Genomic DNA, 25,015 nt, shown 5'->3' with positions numbered 1-25,015 from the left:
AAGTCGTACTTGTTTTAGTAATCTAGTATGTTTGGTGTTCAAAAATAGTTTTTACTGCTGAATGAAAATGATCCAGGCCAAAAGCAATTACTGAACATACATAACTATTCAGAAGGGATATGGAACTATTATAAATATAATGGATTTTTGCCATATTTACATGTTGATCTAGCATAGCAGTTCTCAAAAATTTTGGTCTTGGGGCCCACCCCCTTTTCTTAAAGATTTTATTAATTTATTTTAGAGATGGAGAGAGAGACCAAGGGAGTGGGGTGGGGTGGGAACAGAGAGAGAGGGATTAGCAGACTCCATACTCAGAGGCAAGCCCCACATGGAACTCGATCTCAGAACCCTGAGATCATGACTTGAGCCAAAATCAAGAGTCAGATGCTTAACCAACTGAGCCACCCAGGCACCCCTTTGGGATCTTTTTATACTTAAAAATTATTAAGGACACTAAAGACCTTCTGCTTATGTGGGATATATCTGCTGATATGTACCTGATCTAAAATTAAAGCTGAACTGCTTCTCTCTCTGCCTCTCTTTCTGTCATGAATAAATAAAATCTAAAAAATAAAAATAAAAAATAAAATTAAAGCTGAAAAAATTTAAAAATATAACTTCATTTAAAATTCATAAAAATAACTACAGGTCAACATAAAAACATACTGCTTTAGAAAAAGAAACCATGCATTTGGGGATCCCTGGGTGGACTCAGAGGTTTGGTGCCTGCCTTTGGCCCAGGGCGCGATCCTGGAGTCCCAGGATCGAGTCCCGCGTCAGGCTCCTGGCATGGAGCCTGCTTCTCCCTCTGCCTGTGTCTCTACCTCTCTCTCCTCTCTCTCTCTCTCTCTTTCTATGTCTATCATGAATAAATAAATAAAATCTTAAAAAAAACCCATGCAGTTTTTTGAAAATTATGAAAGCTATCTGTCTTAACAGACTTCTGAATTTTCACATCTGCATGTGCATTCAATTTTTAATGAGGGCTATCAATAAAATTCACCCTTCCACAGATACACAACCGGAAAAGGAAGGACTCCAAATGGGTCTTTGAGACCTCTAAAGGTTCTTAGACCATACTTTGAGAACCACTGGTATAGAACAAAACAATGACCCTAATAAAGGTTAATATAATTTCCAATTTCTCCATACTTTTCTCATGTGCCAACTGGCTTATTCTGGTCTGGCAGAGACCTTGCACTACTATTAGTATCAGTAAGACACTTAGCACATTCTCAACGAAATGTTAAATATTTAAGTAAATAAAGGCAAGAGATAATGGAATCAACTCTACAGTCATAATTTCAACCTAGGACATTCTGTTTCTGCTACCTATGTAGAGAATAAAAACATGTTTCAAGGAATTAAAAAAGATTCTGAGCCGCTAAGTGTTTGATTTCAGTTTTTCAGATGTGATCTCTCACCCAGAACCCTAATAACCAAAACAGAGCTTCCAATATATTAAGAAACTAACAAAACACCCAATATCAAGATTGCAAAATGTGAATAAAGTCCAATAGCAAATAACACTGAAATTCCAAGACACTACCACCTTAGGGATCAAAATTAGACTCCTTTTTTGAGGGGTCAAAATATCACCTGGCTAATACTTCTATTTTTAGATACTTGTTTCTCTCCGTGATAAAGCATATTTAATATGGATATGAAATCAGGAGCTGTCACTTCTTCAATTTAGGCTTCAGTTCTGACTATTTACAGGCATAACTAACGCCCAACACAGATTTCTATATTTGCATTTTACCATCAACATGAGCATGAATCTCATAACACATTAATGGAGAAACCACTCAGCATTAGAAGAGCTTTTATTTTTGACATAGTTCAGCTACTAAGAGCATTCTTATAAATCTTGGCCCGTGTCAGCAACCAAAAGGCTGCAATGCCTTCCTCTAAAAGAGAGGTGACTTGTGCATGTTCTTCATAAGAAGCTTCACAGAAAATGGAAAAAGACTTCTATTTAGGCAATAGGTATTTCCCTGTGGACATTTAAAAAGAATTCTGAACACAGGTCCCTTCCTCCCTGGTTCTTGGCTGAGCCTCTCCCATAAGTTGCTGTGCCACGTCTGGCAAAGTGTCCAGTGATGCTGAATGAAAGGTAACCTGCGTTCAAACTTCTTTTTACAGAAGTAAACACTAGAAAGTCTTGCTAATGGGACCTCTCTTTGCAAAAATAATAGCTAAAAATGCCACAATTTGAATTATGTAGTAAAGCGGTTTTATACTGCTATTTTGGAATTAAAAAACTTCCTTACAAAGATGGCATCCTATGGTTTTTATTAAATCTAAAAAACTGTCCTTTTGACAGATTAAAAAGTGAGATGGTTTATGAAATGACAGAACATGTGAATAGAAAATGGAAGTTTATGTAGTTGCTTTGGCTCTGGCAGCTATGAATTTTAGGAGAAGTTCACAAACACAATTAAAATATAAGGTTAAAATAACTACTTTCTAACACACTCAAATAGATGGTCCTATTATAATATGATTTTTTTCAGCCAATACTTCTGTCATAGTAAGACTTAGATTCAGTTTAGAATCAGCACAGTGTCACCCATTACCTGTATCTACACAAAATAAAAATATGACAACTGCAAAGGGCTAAAGCTGTGTGAAATGTAGTTGTTCACTGTGACCTTTATTTTCACAGCAGTACAGAGCACTTCATTTAATAAGAACATAAAATCTGCATTTGCAGAGATGGGGGCAGTGATAACGCTGCTTCAAAATCTAGTCTTGAGTATCAGTAACTTTATAATCTAATCTCCTAGGTGCCTGAGGAAATCTTTATGGGAAACAAGCCTTTCAGATTTGCAGACTTCTTAAGGGAGCCTTAAACATGAGTATTTAAAGTCTGCTAGTCTTCTGTCTGACAAAGGGGAATCCCAAAGGGGGAAATTCAGGTGACAAAAGAAATACTATTTCTTTTTTTGACTGTGCTATTTGCACAGTCAAAAAAAGAAGGGAGGGAGGGAAGGAGATGGGTTGGGGGGCCTGTCTCCCCTTATTCCAAAATCTCTGGTGGTTAAAAGAGATTAACTGTTACCACAACAAGGCAACTGAATTTCAAACTTTGGTCGGGGAACTGCCTTTTTGAGTTGTTTCATCTTGGGGATACTGAATGGCACAGTCACAGAAAATAATAAACGAATATTAAGTTGCTCCAAATCAGGTTCAAGCAATAACAAATCTCTCCTTAATGTACCAAAACACATGAAGTAGGTTTCCAAAAGTAAAAAAGAGTTAGAAAACTTTCTAAGTATTTAAATCAGTAAGCATTTACACTGAGTACTGTTTGCCAAGACTGTACTGGGCACTCTGGGAAACAGCAAAACAACATATAATAAAGTCTCTGCAAATTGTAGGTTTACTCTCTAAGCTGGTATAAGGAGATGATATTATTAGGTCAAAGAGGTAACCAAAACAATATGGGATTAAATGTTATAGTAAGAAGTATAGAAATTCCTCGGATGTAGCAATTAGTGTGGATAAATAGGTTTGAGACAGTTTCCAAGAACATGAATAAAAATAGTAAGACAAGTGCCAAAGTGTCTCCTGAGAAAATAAGGGTCTAGCTTGGCTCAGAGCTGAGAATCACTGCTGAAATGGGTAAGCAGGTCAGATACAATAAAGGTCCAGATTATAGGGGAGGATGTGTGATATACAATTAAGAATCTGAATGACCAGACAGGTGATGATAAGGCCATTAAAGATTTTTCTTTCTTGTCTAACATGATTTGAATGGGAGACTCATTTGACAAATTTATGGACTAGGACAAGACTGGAGGCAAGATATGGCTGTAAATGCTACAAAAACACAATGGTGGCAGTGACAACTTCCCAGACCTTTGATATTTCTCTATCGAGTTAACTAGAGGATCATGAACAAAAACACATTAGGAACTATAGCCAATATCAGGGTAATTAAGAATAAGATTTAGTTTGTGTACTTGGTACAATATATAAAGTTAATAAATGAAAGTTATATATTGCAATAAATTCAGAACTCTAGATGAAACTGACATTTTTAGTAATACTGATTTCAAAATTGACATTAAATGAGGTAGAAAATATGAATAGCCCAGTATCAGGCCAATCAGTTTTATGAGTAAGTTCTTCAAGCTTTCAAAGAATAGATACGTTACATAATGTGAGAGCATAAGACAAAAATTTGTGTTACAGCACAGGAAAAGATAAAAAGATTTCTATGAGATTAATGTAACTGATGCCAAAACTAAACAGGAATAGCATGCCTATCATATATAAACATACACACACACACACACACACACACACACACACACAACTCACTTATTAAAAACGTGTAAAATTTAAAATAAAATCAGCATTTTGAAGCCAGCAGTATACTAAAAGAACTCGTAGGGTTTAATTCAAGGAATGCAAAGATTGTTTAACCCTGAAAGTCCATCAAATTAAGAGATTACATATTTTTTTAAGAGATTACATATTAAAGGAGAAATCCAAATGATCACCTCCACAGATGCTAAAAAGGATTTTATAAAATTCAACACTCCTCTGACTTAAAAAAAAATAAAATAAACAAGCTACAAATGGAAGAATTTTCCTAAACTGATAAATATCTACAAAAGAAAACCCTATAACAAATACTGTATTTGTGAAATACTACTAGAAATAGTCACATTAGAGTTAGAAATGAAAATAAGAAAAAAAAATAAGGCTGAAAAGGAGAAATTCTGGTAACAAATGTACAAGAGTTACATGAAGAAAATGAAAGATGGAAAAAAAGAAATTGAGGTGTTTATTCAAAAAATATATAAAGTTTGAATAAATGAAAGCAAACAATATTCCTATATGAGAAGGCCCAATAGTGTACTAAAATGTCCCAAATCAATCTATGGATTCAATAATCCCAATCAAAATCACACTGTAACTATTAATATAGTTTGACAAGCTAAATATAAATTCATCAAGAAGAGAAAATACAAAATAGCAGCTAATGAAATTTAGAAAAAAATAAACTAAGGGGACCAGCTCTATCAGATACCAATACATGCCACAAAGCTATATTTCAGTCTTAGGAAAATATAAATAGACCAATGGAACAAAATAAAAGAGCCCCCAAACAGATACATGTTTATTCAATAATAATGGTATTTCAAACCAGGCCTATTTAAAGGTTTTAAAAATTTATTTTAGAGAGAGAATGCACTACAGCAGGGGGAGGAACAGAAGGGAAGGGTCAGGGAGAGGTAAATAATCCCAAACAGAATCCATGCTCAGCACAGAGCCCAACATGGGGCTCGATCTCACAACCGTGAGATCATGACCTGAGCCAAAACCAAGAGTTGGATGCGTAACCAACTGAGCCACCCAGGCACCCCACAAACCAGGCCTGTTTAATAAATGGTTTTAAGATAATTGGTTCTCCATTCAGAAAAATTATAAAGGTAAATCACTTTCCTCATATCATATACAAAATAAATTCCAGATGGATTCAAGAGCTAAATATAGAAAAAGATAAACTATAAAAGTATTAAAGTATATAAGAATATACTTTTATAACCCTGTGGTAGAGAAAGCCTTCTAAGAAAGATATAAACCTAGAAGACAAAAGACCCACAGACTTGACTTTTAAAAATTCTGTAAATTTTCTAATAAAATACAAGGCACCCAAATCAAAATTAAAAGCCAAGTGACAGGGATCCCTGGGTGGCGCAGCAGTTTGGCGCCTGCCTTTGGCCCAGGGCGCGATCCTGGAGACCCGGGATCGAATCCCACATCAGGCTCCCGGTGCATGGAGCCTGCTTCTCCCTCTGCCTATGTCTCTGCCTCTATCTCTCTCTCTCTGTGACTATCATAAATAAATAAAAATTAAAAAAAAAAAAGGGGGATCCCTGGGTGGCGCAGCGGTTTGGCGCCTGCCTTTGGCCCAGGGCGCGATCCTGGAGACCCGGGATCGAATCCCACGTCGGGCTCCCAGTGCATGGAGCCTGCTTCTCCCTCTGCCTGTGTCTCTGCCTCTCTCTCTCTCTCTGTGACTATCACAAATAAATAAATTAAAAAAAAATAAAAAATAAAATAATAAAAATAAATAAAAATAAAAAAGCCAAGTGACATACCAGCAGAAAACATTTGCAAAATATGTAACAAGGACTTATGAGTTCCTACAAATCAGTAAGAAAAAGACAATTAAAAAATAAATAAGAGGGACGCCAGGGTGGCTCAGTGGTTGAGCATCTGCCTTCAGTTCAGGTTGTGATCCTGGGGTCCTGAGATCGAGTCCTGAATCGGGCTCCCCACAGGGAGCCTGCTTCTCCTTCTGCCTATGTCTCTACCTCCCTCTGTGTGTCTCTCTCATGAATAAATAAATAAAATCTTTAAAAATAAATAAGAACAGAGATAGGCAAACCACTGGAGACAAACAGTTGATAAACATATGCAGCAGTGCTCAATCTTCCTACCAGGAGATGTCAAGGGAATGTAAGTTAAAATGAGCCCTTCTTTTACCTATTGCCTCCCTTCCCCCAGAACACCTAACATTGCTAAAAGCATGGCAAATCTCTTAAACACTATTCTTAGGGGTATAAAATGGTAATGTCATTTTGGAAATTAGTTTGGCCATGTACATCAAAAGTTAAAATATACTCTTCTGTGACTCCTTGTTTCTCCTAATGGTACATGTGCCATTAGTCATGTACAAAAATGTCTATTTCACATGATATATAGTAGTGGAATATTAGAAACAGCCTCAAAAGAGATAATAATGATAATAATAATAATAATAATAATAAGAAGAAGAAGAAGAAGAAGAAGAAGAAGAAGAAGAAGAAGAAGAAGAAATATTATGCATTTGAAAAAGAATTACAAAGGTCTTTATGTGTCAATATGGAAAGATTTCTAAAATGCACTGTTGGGATACCTGGGTGGTGCAGTTGGTTAAGTGTCTGGCTTTTGGTTTTGGCTCAGGTTGATTTGAGCATTTTGAGATCGAGCCCCAAGTCGGGCTCTCTTTAACAGTGCAGAAAATGCGGTGCAAAAAAGTCTGCTTAAGATTCTTTCTCCTTCTCCCTCCACCCCTCCCATTCGTGCTCTCTCTAAAATAAGTAAATTAAGCTTTAAAAAATATACTGTTAAATTAAAAGAGCAAACTACAAACAGTACATGGAATATGTTCTCATTTGTATAAAAATGAAGAAAATCTTTATGTATGCAAACATATATAGAACTGCATTTAAAAAGTATGACTCAAAATGAATTAACATGGTTAACTCTGGAAAGAATGGGAATTTAATGGAGGTTTAGGGATAGAGGTATGAAAGAAGTATCTTCATCTTTGATTTTATATAGGCCTGTATGTCTTTGTTTTCCTTGTACACTTAGAAAATAGGATTAAAACTCTTTTAAGGAAAAGAAAAGCCAGCAAATGAGTAATTTAAAAATCATAGTTTTGCTTTACTTTGGTTTTTATTTTGACTACAAGTTGAAGGCCAGATGATATGTAAGTGCCTCAACTAGTTTCAACCCAGCTAACATTATGGAACAGAAATAATTTCCTTAAGAAAACACTGCTAAACTGCTCAAGTCCTTCTGCTTTTTGACAGGTGATTAATTTAATGATCCCGTATATTGATTACTGGTAAATTATAGCCATTCAATTCAATATAGCATATAACTATACATTATATGCTGTACTGCATATATACCGTACTGCACAGTATCAATCTCTTTAGTACACAGCTCTAATAAAAGCAGCATGCTTTACAGAATGAGCTCCAGGATAAATAAATGCACTGAAAAACAATACCTTTAAATTAAAATCAAAAGAGACATTTAAAGTTTGGGCATTCTTCATTATGGGAAAGAATCTTCCACTTTGAGACTATTATATATCAGAAAAGCTCCATCTGTTGTGTAATTATCTCTAATAAATGGCCTGATGCTTTGAGCTTCATTAGAGAAAAGGGAAGAGAAAGACACATAGAGAGAGAACTGTAAATAAATCTCCCCACCATGTTTCATTTAAAACTAGCCTGGCAGGAAGTCATAGAGTATTTTTTTTAATAGGTAATATTTTCTAAATGTTCTACTAGAATAAGCCAGCCTGTTTTGCCCAGTATATCAATCCAGTCTTCTGAGGGAGGCATAGTCCAAAAAAGGGGAAACTAGTTTCACTGAAAGATTTTTAGAAATTTAAGTGGTAAAAACAAACAGTCTAGCTACTTGGTGGCTGTGGTATTAATTTTCCAGGGGACAGATAAGGACTTGTCAGACAGGAATGAAGACTTAGTAGCCAGTGAAGCCCAACGCACGTTAAAAGACCCAAGGCAGTCTAGCAAGGACATCTGTGAAAATGCAGTAGTATTTTATTTTGTTTTTTAAATGCCTGGGGGAGCCAGGGTATCACCAGGAACCAGTTTCCAAGGAAACAATGAAAATCTCCTTATTCAACCAAATTAATTTAATCACAGATAAAGAATGTTCTTGAATTTCTATTTTGGGAATCACTGTCATAATTAAAATAAAATCCAGCCAGCACTTAGAAATGAAGCTTTAATCATTAACAATCTTTATTAACATTCCAGTTAGTATGGTTCTCACTTTTTCTGCATCCTTTCTTTTGGGTATTACAAAAGTATCTCTTGGGTAGATGCAGTCGAGAAAAATATGAAAAATCTTGAGTATTATGGATGAAAATGGCCCAGAGCGAGAGCTAGTCCTGTCATGTGACTCAAAACAAATTACCTTACAAACCTTTTTCTCATCTGTAGAATAATAAGGAGAATATCTGCCATGCCTACATTGCACACTGTCAGGATGATCCCAGGAAAATGTTTGTTAAAGTGCTTTGATAAACAGAGATTAGCAAACTTTTTCTGAAAAGAACCACTGCATCTCTGCAGCAACTACCCAATTTGGCTGTTGCAGAAGCCACAGACACAATACATAAATGAATGAGCATAACTGTATTCCAATAAAATCTTATGAACATTGAAATTTAAATTTCATAAAATTTTTAAATGTCACAAAATACTTTTCAATTGTCTAAAATCATTTTTAGCTTGTAGACCATATGAAAACAAGTGATGGTCTGGATGTGGCTCATGGGCTATATTTTGCCAATTCCTCTTGCAAACTATATAGTTTTATATATGTGTTGGCTACTATTTATTTACTATATGCCTCTACAAAGCTTAGGGAAGTATTCTACATGAGGTGGGCCCTCTCTAAATGCTAGATCCGATTGTGAGAATATGTGAAAACAAGCACATTTCTTGTCATTACTCTTCCCTAGTAGCAGGTATGGATGTCAACTAAGTGTCAGTTCTCTTCCTCTCCTGCCTAGAAAGAAACAGACCAGCCAACTCTCCTGCAACATCTCAATTTCTATCCAATGGTGTAGTGGAACTACGGGAAGAAACAAAACACAAAGCACAAAACCTAGGTGGGCATGCACATCAGAAGTCTCCCAAATGTGTCATAAGTCAGGATGTTCAGGGTAATATGAAAGCTGATTTACAGAAGCGAGAAAGGGCATTTTTTCATCTTTTAAGTCCAATCTGATAAGACTCTAACTTAAAGTGACCAGTCAGTATGTCCCTCATTTAAAAATAAAAGAACAATTGGTTCCAGTGTTCTATCTACAATCTGACGTTATCCTTTCTCTCATTACAAGTTGGGTCAAGAAACGTAAATACAAATCAAAGTTTATCTCCTCTATGAAAACAGTGGAAATTGGGAAGGATAATGAACAGCAACAAAAGCAGGGGGAAAAAGTTTTTTTTTTGTTATTTTTGTTCTCCTTTTTCCGGTAGTTTACATTTACATGCAATATTCTTTACACTCTAAATCACTACAGAGACAGGAAGCTATGGTATGATGCCAAAATCTAGGCTGCTTTGCAACCTTGGGTATGACAATCATGTGTGCCTCCATCTGAACATCTGTGAAACAGATATGGTAACAGTCTCCAACATACAGGGCAATTATGAAGATAAAGTAGGCTAATACAGATAAAGTATTTCAAACAGTGCCAGTACTTGAGTACTCTAGTGCTAGCTGCTACCATTATTACAGCATTTAAATGCTATGACAAGTCCTTTGGTCACTATTTGAATTTTGTTTACACTGATTGATTGATTGATTGATTGACTGATTTATTGTTTCTAATGGCTGAAGTTCCACAGACTCTTCTGTAGACACAATGGGAAAGGAAGAGGTAGGTAACTGTGTTCAGACAAAAAATATTTTTGGAGCTTCTGGATATCTGTTTTATTTAACCTTCGGTCAGGTGTTTTAAGAATTCCTTTTGATAAAAATATGTCCTGTTTCTTTCCTTTACACACTTTTGACAGTAGTTCTTATTCTACCTGCAGTCTTTTCAAAATAGCATTGATGTACCCAGACCATCCCTTTCTTTTTATATATCAATTTGACAGTGAGAAGTAAAAAACAGATACACTCATCCTCTTGATTATTACAGAAAAAGTAAAACTTTTTTCACAAGTCCTAAAGAACACACAGCACTTCCAGTTCTACACAATTACGATAGATCAATAATTACTCTATAGTTAACAAAATTATGTAGTACTTGGAGTTGCAATCCCAAGCCCATTTCCCAGCAACTCCCACACTCTACATCTCCATACCTCTATATAAAGAAGCCATTAAGGACCAACAGATGAAATTCTGGTCTCTTGAGGATGCTGAAAGATCAATGTAAGCAATCCCCTGCCTCGTCTTCCCCTACCCTGCTTCTACTAGGTATATCACAGCTGAAGAAATTTGCCAGGTGCCTATGGATCAGGCTGTCTACTCTCACCTGGCTCTTCACTGTTTCTTGGCAATCACTATAATTATCTCATGTTGACTTACAACGCAACTGTCCTAATGCTTTAACAGACTTCCCTATTTTTCTCATCCCTATATACCTCATCCACAAATCAGGCACACACAGTATTCAACCTCGATAACACTGCAACGAGGTAGCAAACCTGCCTGAGAAAGCTTTTGCAAATGACATGCCTGTTGACCATTGCTCTGGCTGCCACCTCCTTATACCCCAGAATTCTTCAGTACCTGTTTTGGAAAACAAGTCAGAATCTCAGGGAAAGGCATATATATTTGAGAAGGTGACCTCCTTTTGGGCAGAGACCTAATCTCATGCACTTCTGTACCCAGCAATGAACTTAGTGCCTAACATATAGTAGGCTCTCAGCAAAGACCACTAAATGAATATGCAAACCACTGCAACAGAGTATTTTTTTTTTCCAACAGAGTATTAAATAGCTTATATTTAGGTAATCAATCTCATGATCATCAAATCCAAATGTCTCGTCAGTTTATAGTCTCTGCAGCAGTTTAACAATGATGAGGCAATATACAATAGTAATTGCAAGCATAGGCTTTGGAGGCAAATTAGTGGGTTGAACATGAACTATACTGAGAAGCAGAAGTTCTGGAACTTTGGACTGAAGTCACTGAACTTCCCTATGCTTTTTTTCCCTCATCTGTAAAAATGAGGATAACAAAGCATTTACCTCATAAGACCCTGTGAAAATTAAATGTTACTACATGTAAAGAGCTTAGGAAAGTGCTTAGAATATAGCAAACACTTCATAAATGTGAGCTTACATTTTCATTATTATTATGAAAGAGCACATCATAAGCTGAAATTTATTCCTTGGCCTCTATGACCTTGCCTACTATCATTCTCCTTTTCTCCAATTTCTTTAGTTGCTTCCTCTGTTTTGATTTCAATCTCAAGGTTCTTTTCTTACTGCTTTTTCTTGCTCTCATACTTGCCAATCTCATTTAACCAGTTAAGACTTCAACTATCATCTTTCAAGTGCATGAACTGCACTTCCTCTCCTGAGCTCCAACTCAAACTGCTCCATTCAAACATGGAAGTCATCATCATATCTCAAATTAGCAAATCTCAATTCCTCAGATCTGTGAAAATCTGAGGATTACAATAGTGAATCTTATAAGGATTAGGAAATAAGATTAGTTTCAGAGAGTTTAACTTAACATAAACACACAATGGTTTAAAGCAGTGAGGTCATCAGAGAAAGAATGGATCTGAAGTTAGTAGTAGTAGTAGACATCCTGATAAATACCTGTATTTATTTATAAAAAGAAAAAACATAGCCATGTACAATGGTCTAGACGGGCAAGTTATGGAAACACAGAAGTATGTCCCAGGGGCTCCAAAGCTCAGGGCAGGTCTAAGTCCAGGCAGAGGAGGGAGAAGGTATGAAGATGGAATCTTGCATTGAGCTCAAGATCTTCCCTTAGAGCACACCTTACAATCAGCCTACCTCAATTAAAAATTCACTTCATTTTAATTCCTTTGGTGAGTCCACTTGGTTGAGTCCATACTTTGCCATTTGCTATATGTATGGGTTGGCTTCCCAAGGGTCTGCCTCCAGAGAAAATGTTTTAGTCGTATGGATAATTTTTATTTCCAATTCCTCTTACAGGGTTTTCATGATGAATTAGTAAAATAAAGCTTTTGGTTATGATTTTAGTTTCCACATACCTTAATTACAGAGAGAGGAAGTGTTGATCTTGGCAACATGAAAATTTCTATTCTCTGTGGAAATTAGATTTCCCATTGTGAATTCACTGATTAAAAGCATGGTTTCTGAGGCCAAATGCCTAAATTTGAATCCTGGTTCTGATATCTAGTAGTTTGTGACCACAGGCAAATTACTTGACCTCTTTGTGCCTACTACCTTGGCTCTAAAATGGGGATAATGATAGTATCTACTGCACTGTGTTATCATGAGGCACCCAAGAGAAAATATGCAAAACATATAGAACAATGTCTTGCACACAAAGTGCTCATAAATGGTAGCTATTGTTATCTCAGTCTTACACACAACTTGGCTACTCAGGTTGGTTTGTTGTGGCCAGATTCTGGTATATACGGATCCAATCAGATTAGATTCTGACAAGTACCAATCTTTCCCTTAAACCAGGAGTTCTCACCTAAAGGCTATACTGAGCTTACAAACATCTTATTCAAAACTGAGTATAAGTGAATGGTGTGTATTTTCTGTGACAACAGATCATACCTTTTATCTGTTCCTCAATAAGTACATGACTCCAAATAGATTTTTAAAAACAAGACCTATTACCCTAACATTATCACTACCATTTTCATCTTTTCTTTCTCCCTCCTCTTAAATGATTTCTATACCTTCCCCTAGGTCTCTATTCAATAGGTTACAATATTTAAAAAATTCTTCTCTGCAATATTATTGTAGTGTAAATCCTTCCCATTTTCATTACTGCCAGGTCACTTCTCCAAAAGAACTGTAATAATTTTACTTTCTTTGCTCAAAAGCATGACTACTGTCTAACATCTAAATATCTTAGCTGAGCATTTAAACCTCTCTGACTTAACCATCATCTACCTTTCCAGTTCTGTCCTCTATAAAAGGACCTAAAGTGCAGAACTTCATGTAGCTTTCCTCCACAGCTCATTCTACTCTATCTAGAATGTCTTTTCACCACCTTGTATCTGTCTTCAACACAACATTCTCCAGTAAAGCAACACCCTCTTCAACAGTCATTGTCTTTAATACATAAGAAGAATCATTAAAATGGGTTCATATAACCATGTATCAGGGTTTCTCAACCCTGGCATTACTGACATGTCATGCCGGATAATTCCTTGTTGTGGAAGGCTATCCTATGCAGTGTAAAATGTTTAGCAGCATGGAGCATGCAAAATCACTGCTGATTGAGAACCACTGATATATTGTAACAAATATATTTAATTTCCCCCATTAAAGAGTAAATTCTTTGAGGACACAGACTCTAAGTCACCTAGTACACTGGTTTATGGTAATTAATTTGTTCTCTGCTAATCTTTCCAAATTTATACGCAGAACATTCTAACCTACCATATTCCAAAGATTTCTAGATGTTCATTAAATCTGAAACATCAAATTTCAGCCTATTAATTTAAAGTGTTTTTTTAAGATTTTGTTTGTTTGTTTGTTTACTTATGACACAGAGAGAGAGGCAGAGACACAAGCAGAGGGATAAGCAGGTGCCCCGTAAGGAGCCTGATGTGGGACTCGATCCCAGATCCTGGGATCACAACCTGAGCTGAAGGCAGACGCTTAACCGCTGAGCCACCCAGGTGTCCCTAATTTAAAGTTTCTAAAAAGCAAAAACTGCTATGTTAAAATGTGCCTAAAATTTTCAGCACTATTATAGTTGTAGTTGTGCCCTAAAGAAGTTGGCGACAGCATTATTAAAAAAGTTAAGTGGACAATAGAATATTATTATTATGTATGTGATATGGAAGTCTATCACTGAGGACTTGGAGAAGAATAAGAGAAACAGTTTCCTCCTCTCTTCAAATACCCTATGTTGTATGAAGCACATAGTGTTATTATCTTAGTTAATTGCCTAAAAACATTTGGTCCAGTGAGTGACAGAGGTAAGGATTTTTTTTTTTTAATTTTTTATTTATTCATGATAGTCACAGAGAGAGAGAGAGAGAAAGGCAGGCAGAGACACAGGCAGAGGGAGAAGCAGGCTCCATGCAGGGAGCCCGACGTGGGATTCGATCCCCGGTCTCCAGGATCGCACCCTGGGCCAAAGGCAGGCGCTAAACCGCTGCGCCACCTAGGGATCCCCCAGAGGTAAGGATTTAATCCAAGGTTTCTGAATTAGGAGTAAGTTCTCTAGACCAGTGGTTCTCATCATTAGCACTGATTAGAATCCTCTGCAGAGTTTAAAAAAAAAAAAAAAAAAAAAAAAAAATCCCTGGGCCTCTCTCCAGGTCAATAAAATTAGACTCAGAGAATGGTGCTGAAGATTGAAATTAAAAAAAAAAAAAAAAATCTCTAGTGGATTCTATTTTGCAGCAGGACTGAGAACCACTGACCTAGACTGGTTCAAAATCTCATACCTTGACAGTTAACAGAAAAGACATATCTTTTAAGAGGACCTTAAGCTTTATGGAATGGCTAAAATTTATTCCCTAACTTGCTGACTTGGGCCTACATGTCAGCACTTAATCTTGATTTAGAAGAGCAGCTATCTTTTTTTTTTTTTTTTTTTTTTCCTGAGACAAGGCATTACGAAGAAGCTCATGATATGATTCTTGGGCTACTTTCTCTAGCATTTCAAAGATCTGGGCACTTACACTCCTCTTTACTCGGTGAAGTTACATTCAATTCTGTCGGAAGCGGCTGCTGGCTGGGACTAAGAGTTGGCGTGGTTATCGAGGTATTGTTGTTGTCACTGGTGGTCTCTTCAGAAAACAAATCTGATTGGCTGTTACTTGTACTTGGAGCGGAATCATCATCTGGTTGTTTCTTTTGAAAATCTGAAAAGAGTAATATAACCAGCTTAATTAGGGAGTTCATAATTTCTTTGGAAATTAGAAAATAATAAAAGTATAAAATTAAAAATTAAATGTAATATCAGCAATAATAAAGACTACTCTGAGTGATAGAAAAATGAGTAAAATACTGGTCAAAAACATATCATATATACCTTCCATTGGTGAAGAGTAACTGGAATTAAAACTTTCCACGGTCCTTGTATTGTTCAGAAATACGACAGACATACCAATTTTTTCTTTAAATTCAATTTAATTAACATATATTATTAGTTTCAGAGGTAGAATTTAGTGATTCATCAGTTGCATATAACAACTAGTGCTCAAATTCATCAAGTGCCCTTCTTAATGCCCATCACCCAGTTACCGCCCCCCATCTCCCCTTCTGCAACCCTGTTTGTTCCCTATAGTTAACAGTCTCTTATGGTTTGTCTCCCTCTCTCTGTTTTCAACTTATTTTTCTTTCAGTTCCCCATGTTCATCTCTTTTGTTTCTTAAATTCCAGGTGAATGAAATCATGATATTTATCTTTCTCTGATTGACTTATTTTGCTTAGCATAATACTTTCTAGTTCCATCCATGTTGTTGCAAATGACAAGGTTTCATTCTTTTTGATGGCTGAGTATTCCACTGTTTATGTGTGTGTATACATTCATTCCATTGTGTGTATATATATACACCACATCTTCTTTATCCACTCATCTGTCAATGGGCTTCTGTGCTCTTTCCACATTTTAGCTATTGTGGACATTGCTTCTATAAACACTGGGGTGTTGGAATCACTATGTTTATACATACCAATTTAATGTCAAATTTTACAAAACCAAATACAATTAAAATGTTAGGGATGGTCAGTAGAAGGATAAAAGGAATAAAGAAAAGTTATTCAACAGAGGGCAGGTAAGATAGACAAAAAATAGCACAGAAAAAAGCAGGGTAAAGAGAAAACACATAAGACTGAGGAAATAAGTACAGATATATTAGTAATGGTAATAATTGTAATCTGACTAAACTCAGCAGTTAAAAAAGAATGTTCAATTCAATAAATGAGGTCCCATTTTATGAAGTTTATGAGACATAACTAAAAACATGAACATGAAGATAAAGTTTTTTAAGTATATTAAAAAAATACCAGCAGGGGTGCCTGGGTAGCTCAGTCAGGTAAGCATGTGCCTTCAGCTCAGGTCGCGGTCTCACAGTCCTGGGATCGAGCCCCACATTGGGTTCTCTGCTTAGTGGGGTGTCTGCTTTTGCCTCTGCCCCTCCCCCTTGCTCAAGCTCTCTCTCATTCTCTCATTTACACACTCTCTCAAATAAAATCTTAAAAAAAATACCAACAAAGATATATAATTAAAAAAATCAGTAACAGTGGGGCATCTAGGTGGTTCAGTTGGTTAAATGTCTGACTCCTGATTTCAGCTCAGGTCATGATGTCAGGTTTGTGGGATTGAGCCCTATTTCAGGCTCTGTGCTCAGTGGAGAGTCCGCTTGAAATTCTTTCCCTCCCTCTGCCCCTATCCTCCATCTCTCTCTCTCTCTCTCTCTCTCAAATAATAAATAAATCTTAAAAAAAAAACACAAAAAACAAAAAAGGCAGTCAGTAATAGCTTCAGTACTATCAGGAAACGGAGACTAAGGTGAAAAGCTCTATTGGAAAAAAAGAGGATCATTGTATAATAGTTTAAAAAAAAAAACTAAATTAAAAACAAAGAATTTACCAAGAAGATAAAACAATTTTAAACCTACATGCACCTGAAAACAAAGTCACAAATATATTAAATATTAGCCACAAAAATGATCATATTAATCATTTACTATTAATAGTAAATGGAAACTGACAAATTTACTATTATAATGGGAAGATTTTAACATACCTATCTCAGCCAAAATGATTAGTAAAATTAGAGAAGATCAATTAGTATAGACTCATGTACCCAATAATAAGATAAATTATTTTCAAACATACACAGAGTACTTATAAAAACTGACTAAAACCCAGCTAAATCTTGACCAGAGTTTAACCTATAAAGCAAAAATCTTAACAGATGCCAAAGAATTAGTAAGATAAAAACAGCTGACCACAGAGCAAGGTAATTAAATATTGATAACAAAAATACTCTATATATTTGGAAATTTAAAAAATATTTTAAAAATAAATTTAAAAAATTTAAAGTAAACTCATGGGTCAAATCAGAAATTAGAAAATAAGTGATAATGAAATTGCTACTTATCAATATTTGTGAGAGAATATCAACACACATGTACAGAATGTTAATTGTATACTGTTTGCAACAGTAAAAAGTCAGACACAATCTGAAGGTCCATAAATAATACTATATTCATATAATGAAATAATGTGTACTGTGAAGACAACTTTTACTACACACATCAACATGAATGAATCTCAAATCATCACACTGAAAAAGTCACTAAAAAGTGAGTAAGATTGTAGCTATATAGACCTTAAAAAAAGGCAAAACTCAATATATTATTTAGGAATATGTATGTTTAAACCATTGAAAAATAATTAATACATACAATCAAGGTTAGTGGTTGCCTCTTAGGTTGAAGAAGAGTGAAGGTGACAGGTACCCAGAAATATTAAAATTCATTCATATAAGGGAATGCTGTATGGCAGTTAAAATTAATGAATAGTACTACATATACAACAAAAACATCTCAAAAACAATGCTGAGTGAGAAAAGCTATGGAAGGATATATACATAATTACAACATAATGACATGTGTGGAAACAATACACCAAATTCGGGACAATGGTTATGTTGCGGGGGGGGGGGGGGAGGCAGGGAGGAACAGGGATCTTCAATTCTAAGTCATAAACTTTAAAATATGTACAGTCTCTGTATGTTTCATTTAAAAATCTAATGCTAGTCTAAAAAGTACAGATTATGCTTTACTATTCTCAATTCAGAGAAGGAAAAGAAGATCCTGAAACTCCACACTGATTTAACTTTTAAACCAGAGAAGCTGCTATTATGCTCTATCACCTCATCAGAATCACTGTGTATTTTTTTTTTTTTTAAGATTTTATTTGAAAGAGACAGACACAGAGAGAATACAAGCAGGTGGAGAGGTAGAGAGACGGGGAGAAGTAGACTTGGAGCTGAGCAGGGAGTCTGATGTGGGTCTTCATCCTAGTACCCTGGTATCATGACCTGAACTGAAGGCAAATGCTTAATTGACTGAGCCACCCAAGCACCCCCAGAATCACTCTTTTACATATACACTGAGCTATTATTTACGTTGCACTTACCATGTGCCAGGCACTAAACTACATGTTTTATGCGTATAGCTCATTCACTTCAATCCTCAAGACAACCTAACAAAGGAAGTATAATTATGTAGTCACATTCCACACTTCACTGATGAAGAAACTGAGGCTGTGAAAGTTTAGGCAATTTGTTCCAAGTTAATAGTAAGTTGGAAGATCAGGATTTAAACACAGGTCCATCTGACACCAAAACCCATGGTCTTCAAACACAACCAGAGGATATAAAATAGTGAGCATTGGTTTGGCTCAAGAAAAAGACCTCTCTATGTCAAGCTCCCACTGATTTACAGATCCAATGGTGAGTGCAATGGATTTAGCCAAAGAGTCAGTAACCTTTGTGCTGCTCAGTGATGTAAAGCCTCTATTGCTTCTTTTCTGTGTATTTATTTCTCCTAGCTTTCTCATTCTTTAGTGTTTTGACATTTTAAAATGGCTTATTATCTCGATGTTATTTGTACAGCACCTTTAGAGGAAAAGGTACTATATAAATGGGATAAAAATACTGTAATAATGTAGTAATGATGCTTTTTTTTGTCATGTCATCTCATTAGTTCTTTTGTCAATAATTATTGTGCCCCTCTTAAAACTATCTCTACCATTTAACTGGAAATGTTACAAGGCCCTAAAAGAACTGCAACTGAATCATCATTATACCATCTAGCACAATCTCCAATGCCTGGAAACACACAAACTCACTCGTTCAGGCACAATAATATTTAAGGGTAAATGGCATTGGTGTCTACAGACAATAACCAAGTCCAACCCCCACAAACTTCCAGCCCATGCTTGCCATGCTCTTTCATACTCAAGTATTGTTCTTTAAGTTTTCTTTTATGAATTTTCAGTTGAAGCACAGTACCTTCTTTTAACCCATACTCTCATGATGACTTTTTTTGTACCTCCACAGGATGATGAGATGAAAAAAAAAAAAAAATCAGACTAATGGTATCCATTACAAACCAAACTGGTTGCACACACAAGAACTAGCAGAAGCTCTACACACTCTCTGCTTGAATTAAATTAAGAGTCCAAGAAATACAGAATTTTATAGTCAGAATTAACTTTAAAGATCCAGCTCAATCTTTTCGTCTTACAGATAAAGAAAACAAGAGCCATGAAAGTTAATGCAACTCACCAGAAATTCATGGAGTTAATCCTAAGAGTTTTCTAACTCTTAGGCCAACATTAGAAACTTACACACACACACACACACACACACACACACACACACAAACACTTATACACCAAAAAGAGCTTTATTATTTTTTTTAATTTATTTTTTATTGGTGTTCAATTTACTAACATACAGAATAACCCCCAGTACCCGTCACCCACAAAAAGAGCTTTAAAGTTGGACCTGAATTCAAATCCTAACTTTGCTATTTTTACTGGATTTTTTACCGGACATATGGCTAAAAGCAAACTGCTTAATCTTTGGGGGTCTTGTCTATAAAACAAAAGGAGGGAATTATTTCTACCTCTCATGATAATGTGGATTAAATGAGACAAGGTACTTAAAGTATCTGGCACATGGGTACTCAACGAATGATAGCCATTAAAAATAAAATGCATTTTCCCAGTTTATATAAAGGGCCATGAATTTTCTTCTTCCTTTTAGCCTTAACATTTGCTTTATAGTTCCTACTCTCTTGTTCCTTTCTTTCTGAATCATTTTGTATCCAACTTCTGATGGATGGTGTGAGGGGAAGGGGGGTGGACAGGACACAAATATACATAAAGAAAAAAAAGTCCCAGAAGTCTACTCCAAGGTCAAAGGGGAGCAAATGTACATCACATGTAAAAATGTGAACAAAACAGCCAAAGAGACTGCCTCTCATCACTTAATTCTGGAAAGCAGTAAGGGAAAGGTGCAGAAATAGTCACTTCATTTAATGCAGCCTTTACTGTGGCTACATTAAATGAAGTCATGTAAATGTGGCTCTCAAAAACTGATCAAAGTAATGTACAACTGTACTTGTTGAAAAGTTCTCATATAAATGGGAAAAATAAAAATCTCCAAGCTTCTCAACATCCATGAGAAAAAAAAAACTGGTTAATTATTATTGTAAATTGGTAGAGTTAATCGTATATACAAAGTTGTCCACTTGGTAAATGTAAATAAGCTTTTCAAAATAGGTATTTGTAAAACCTGAGTAAAAACCTTTGAATTTTATTAATGGGACTGCTGTGCAAAAGTGAACAGAAGCCAAGATCTTGGCAACTTATTATCAGCTAAGGTACTCTTGGAACCTTAAGTATCTAGAAATGGGATGTTGCCACAAGACAGAGAAAATGATGTAATGGTACCAGCTGAGCCAAAATGGCCAGTAAAATACCTGCAGCTAGCTCCCCATGTACTCACTGGACATGTTTTTCTCTATTATTTTCAGAATGATTTTTCTCACAAGCCAATCTTACTATAACGTGTACCTCAAAAGACTGAGAGCCTTAAAAAACCACCTTGCCCTGCTCTGCTGACGAGCCCATTCACCTGGGCAGCCTCACTGGGACTATACCTTATCTAGTCATTACTCAAAATTTAACCTGGTTTGTATATGGCCCAAGTGTTTATCTCTCAGATATACAATATAGGTTTGGCAAGATGCTTAGCTCATTTAACTCGCACCCCACTTCCAGACTGTGACAATGTCTTTTTGAATGATTTCTTCAAGGCAGAGACTAAAAAAACTGTTAAAAAGGATTTCACTAAACTTACTTTGAAAATTAATTCCTTTTTGTAAACATTCTTCATAACTACTTTTTGCTCTTAGCAATATATCACGAATATTTTTTTCTTTGTCACAGACATGTGTGATCATTTGTAGGTATGCAATATGTCCATTTATAATACAGCAATTTAACCAATTTATTGTTATGTCTGTGCAATTGCCAATTTTTCACTATTATAAGCAAGATTCCATTGAACTTCCTCAAGTTATACTGCTAGAAGTAGAACTGAGTAAGAGAAGATACACATTTAAAAAAAAAAAGATTTCATTTATCTATTCATGAGAGACACACAGAGAGAGGCAGAGACATAGGCAGAAGGAGAAGTGGGCTCCTCACAGGGAGCTTGATGTGGAACTCGATCCCAGGACCCCGGGATCACGACCTGAGCCAAAGACAGACGCTCAACCACTAAGCCATCCAGGTGCCCCCAGGATATCCATTTTTAAAGCATTTGGTACATACTAATTCTCTTGGCACAATACCCTGTGATTTCCCATAGCATAAGACCTACTGTGGTGTGTAAGAATCATCTGTGCACTTGTCAGTCTCCCACAATATACAGGCCGAGTATAAAAACAGTGCACAATAAATGTTAACTGAATGAATAAATGGCCAAATGTTTTCCTGTAGAAAGCCCATCATTAGATAATGTGTAAAATTATTTATCTGTTGTCATTTTAAGCCTTTCACTATCTTGTGTGCCTTCAAGGGCACTCCTAGCATCACTTGGATTAGCATTTTCAAAAGATGAAGTACCTGTGAATTTCTATTTTCATAATTAATTGGTAGAAATGAGAAATTCAACTGCATTTGTTCTAACTCGCTAAGTTTATATGACCACTAATAAGGCTTCTACATCATTATTATAGACACTAAAGCTGGGTATAAAGAAAATAAAACTGGAGGTGAAAGAGGAACTAAGATTTAAGTGCCTACTATGAGCAAGGCATTCTGCCAGAGAGGCCTTATGTTCATTACCTCACTTAAACTTCAAAATAAAGTGAGCAGATGTCATCCCTACACTTTAGCAGAGGACAGCAGGGCATGGCAAGGATGGGCAATCTGCTCCCATCCTAAAAAGTGCTGGAGTGAGGGTTTTGAGACCCAGGTTTACATGAGTCTGATGAGCACATTCTTCCCACTATAGCATGCATCACTGAAGCAACCATGGCCCAGCTTACCAAAATGCAACAGTTTGTAGCCTGCAGGGGTTACCTTTCCAGTTCCCACATTCACATTCCCAGTCTCCAATTCCACCTGACTCTACATCACAGGTTACAACACCATGTCCCACTAGAATCTTTATTTTAGCAATTCACACCATTAAATGCTTTATGTTTCATAAGTAGCCAATTAAAGTAAAATGGAAATGTCGGAAATAAAAACTCAATTCGATTATCCTAGAAGTTTAGTTCATGTAATGCATTGTATAAAGGCCTTCCATAAAAGAATAGGGTTCTTTTTCCTCCTCTTCATCCCTTTCCCCAATTTATGCCCTAAATAGGTTAGAACTTCTATTTACAAGTACATTGCTAGGTTTTCAAAGCTACATGTTCCTACCCCCACCCCAATCATAAACCTTAGATACCTCATTTTTAAAAGCTACAAAGCCATTAGCAGTAGTCAGCCAATTTATAAACCAGTTTTAGCTTTCTGATTAAAATCTTAATAAATACTCTACTAGTTGGATGTTAACCTGGGTTAAAAGCCTCAGCAAAAACAAACTGGTCTGAACAAAAATTACAAGAACCAAAGACTGATTACTATTAAAAACCTTAAAATATACTCATTTTGGATCCTATCTTATGGGGAAAACTGTGATCTACTCAATGTGGCTAAGTTCATTTAAACTTCCTTTCACTACTAATCTCTTTAAGCTTAACAAAATTTTACAGGATTTTCACCTACATTCTCATAATGAGCCCTTGTCTTTAAAACTCAGACTGTCTTCACTAATCTCAGAAAAGACAGACTGATACTGGTTTGATACTCATTGATATTTTTAGGTAAGTTTAAAATATATACATTACACACCCACCACATATATCCTATTGATGGTAAATGACTCCCGTCCTGTGTCCCCATGAATCTACCCACACTTGAGGTACAAAAATTAAAGTAGACCTTGTCTTCTGCCCTTCTCCCTGTCTCAGGGAATGATATCAACATTCTCTTGGAAGCTGAAGCCAGAAACCTATGGAAGCCTAGGAATCATCTCAGACTTCACATTCTCCTGTCCTTATTTCTGCATCTCAAAAAAACAAAAACAAAACAAAAAAAAAAATCCAGTCATAAACATGGTTTACAAGTTAGAAGCCTCTCTAAGAACTGGCTTTTGGTTACCTCTTAAGGCTCACCCTAAGCCATTGCTTCTCTTCTTCCTTTCCTTCTTCCTACTTCATTCTAGGGTCCATTTAGTTTTTCAAATTCCCCATGCTTTCTCCCAACCTGAAGTACTCTGATGATGGCACATGACTATTTTTCTTTGTTTTGCTATTTGTTTTGGTAACTCCTACTCATCCTTGAACTGTAACATAAGCACCATCTCCTCAGGGAAGCCCCTGAGAGTATATCCACAGAGGAACTTAATACATATTTGTTGGATGAAAAATAATGAATGTCTTATTCACTATATACCCTAGCCCCAAGCAAAAAACCAAAACAAACAAACAAAAAAAACCAATAAGTCTGCCACATAATATACAACATAGATTTGTTGAATACTAACTTATTTGATCCAGTGAACATACGAAGTTTAAAACCATTAGTACTCCCAAACCTCAATGGACTTTAAATTGCTATAAAATATATTTATAGGAAGTGAATGTTTCTTTATACAATAAAAATACTAAATACCCTGTCAATTACCAGATATTTACATTTTACAAATTATCCTTGCACATATAAAATTCTCTTCCTTACTACTCACCACAGGTAACTAGTTTTGATTGGACTCAAAAGGTCTCTCAAGTCCTATTTGCTTGGATCCAGACCACAAGAGCTGTAAGCCTTTATTTGAGAATAGAAATAACAGGGGATCCCTGGGTGGCGCAGCGGTTTGGCGCCTGCCTTTGGCCCAGGGCGTGATCCTGGAGACCCGGGATTGAATCCCACATCGGGCTCCCGGTGCATGGAGCCTGCTTCTCCCTCTGCCTGTGTCTCTGCCTCTCTCTCTCTCTCTCTGTGACTATCATAAATAAATAAAAAAAAATTAAAAAAAAAAGAAAAAAGAAATAACATTGCATTGGCTCCCAAAAGTATGTCTTCAAGAACTTCTTGCAAAAACCAGTCAATAAGAGAATATATGAAGTTGCCACGGCTTACAAAGAAAACTCTTATCTGTAATTAAGCTTATTTTATAATCTGGTTTACCACAAATTACACAGTACCTAGATTCTTCGCAGCTATTCAGCCTACTGCTCAGAAGTGTGAACTAGGAAAAAGGTTATTTGGAGAAAGTCTTGTTTCTTATACAGCATTTATTGTGCAGACTCTACAGTTTTCCCAGTAAGAGTGTCTCCTATTCATTTATAGGGCATAAATTAACATGTTAACATAACAGCAAATAACTAAAAATCCATTAGTACTACAATAACATGCACTAGAGACACATTTACTTCATTTTG

At 36.0% G+C, this 25,015-nt stretch overlaps 1 protein-coding gene across 6 annotated transcripts in view; it reads right to left on the bottom strand.

The window, feature by feature from the left end:
- The window catches only part of ZFAND3 (zinc finger AN1-type containing 3), a 320,017-nt gene that overhangs the window by 65,449 nt on the left and 229,553 nt on the right, over positions 1–25,015 (bottom strand). For all 6 annotated transcript variants that reach the window (XM_049092558.1, XM_025418640.3, XM_025418637.3 and 3 more), the window contains one exon: positions 15,170–15,352. In XM_049092558.1, the coding sequence (XP_048948515.1) occupies positions 15,170–15,352 (183 nt within the window). The remainder of the gene's footprint in view (positions 1–15,169; positions 15,353–25,015) is intronic.

Source organism: Canis lupus, chromosome 12 (genome assembly GCF_003254725.2).
Source record: "Canis lupus dingo isolate Sandy chromosome 12, ASM325472v2, whole genome shotgun sequence".
NCBI classification, from domain to species: domain Eukaryota; kingdom Metazoa; phylum Chordata; class Mammalia; order Carnivora; family Canidae; genus Canis; species Canis lupus.
This window is presented reverse-complemented; position numbering and strand designations above follow the sequence as displayed.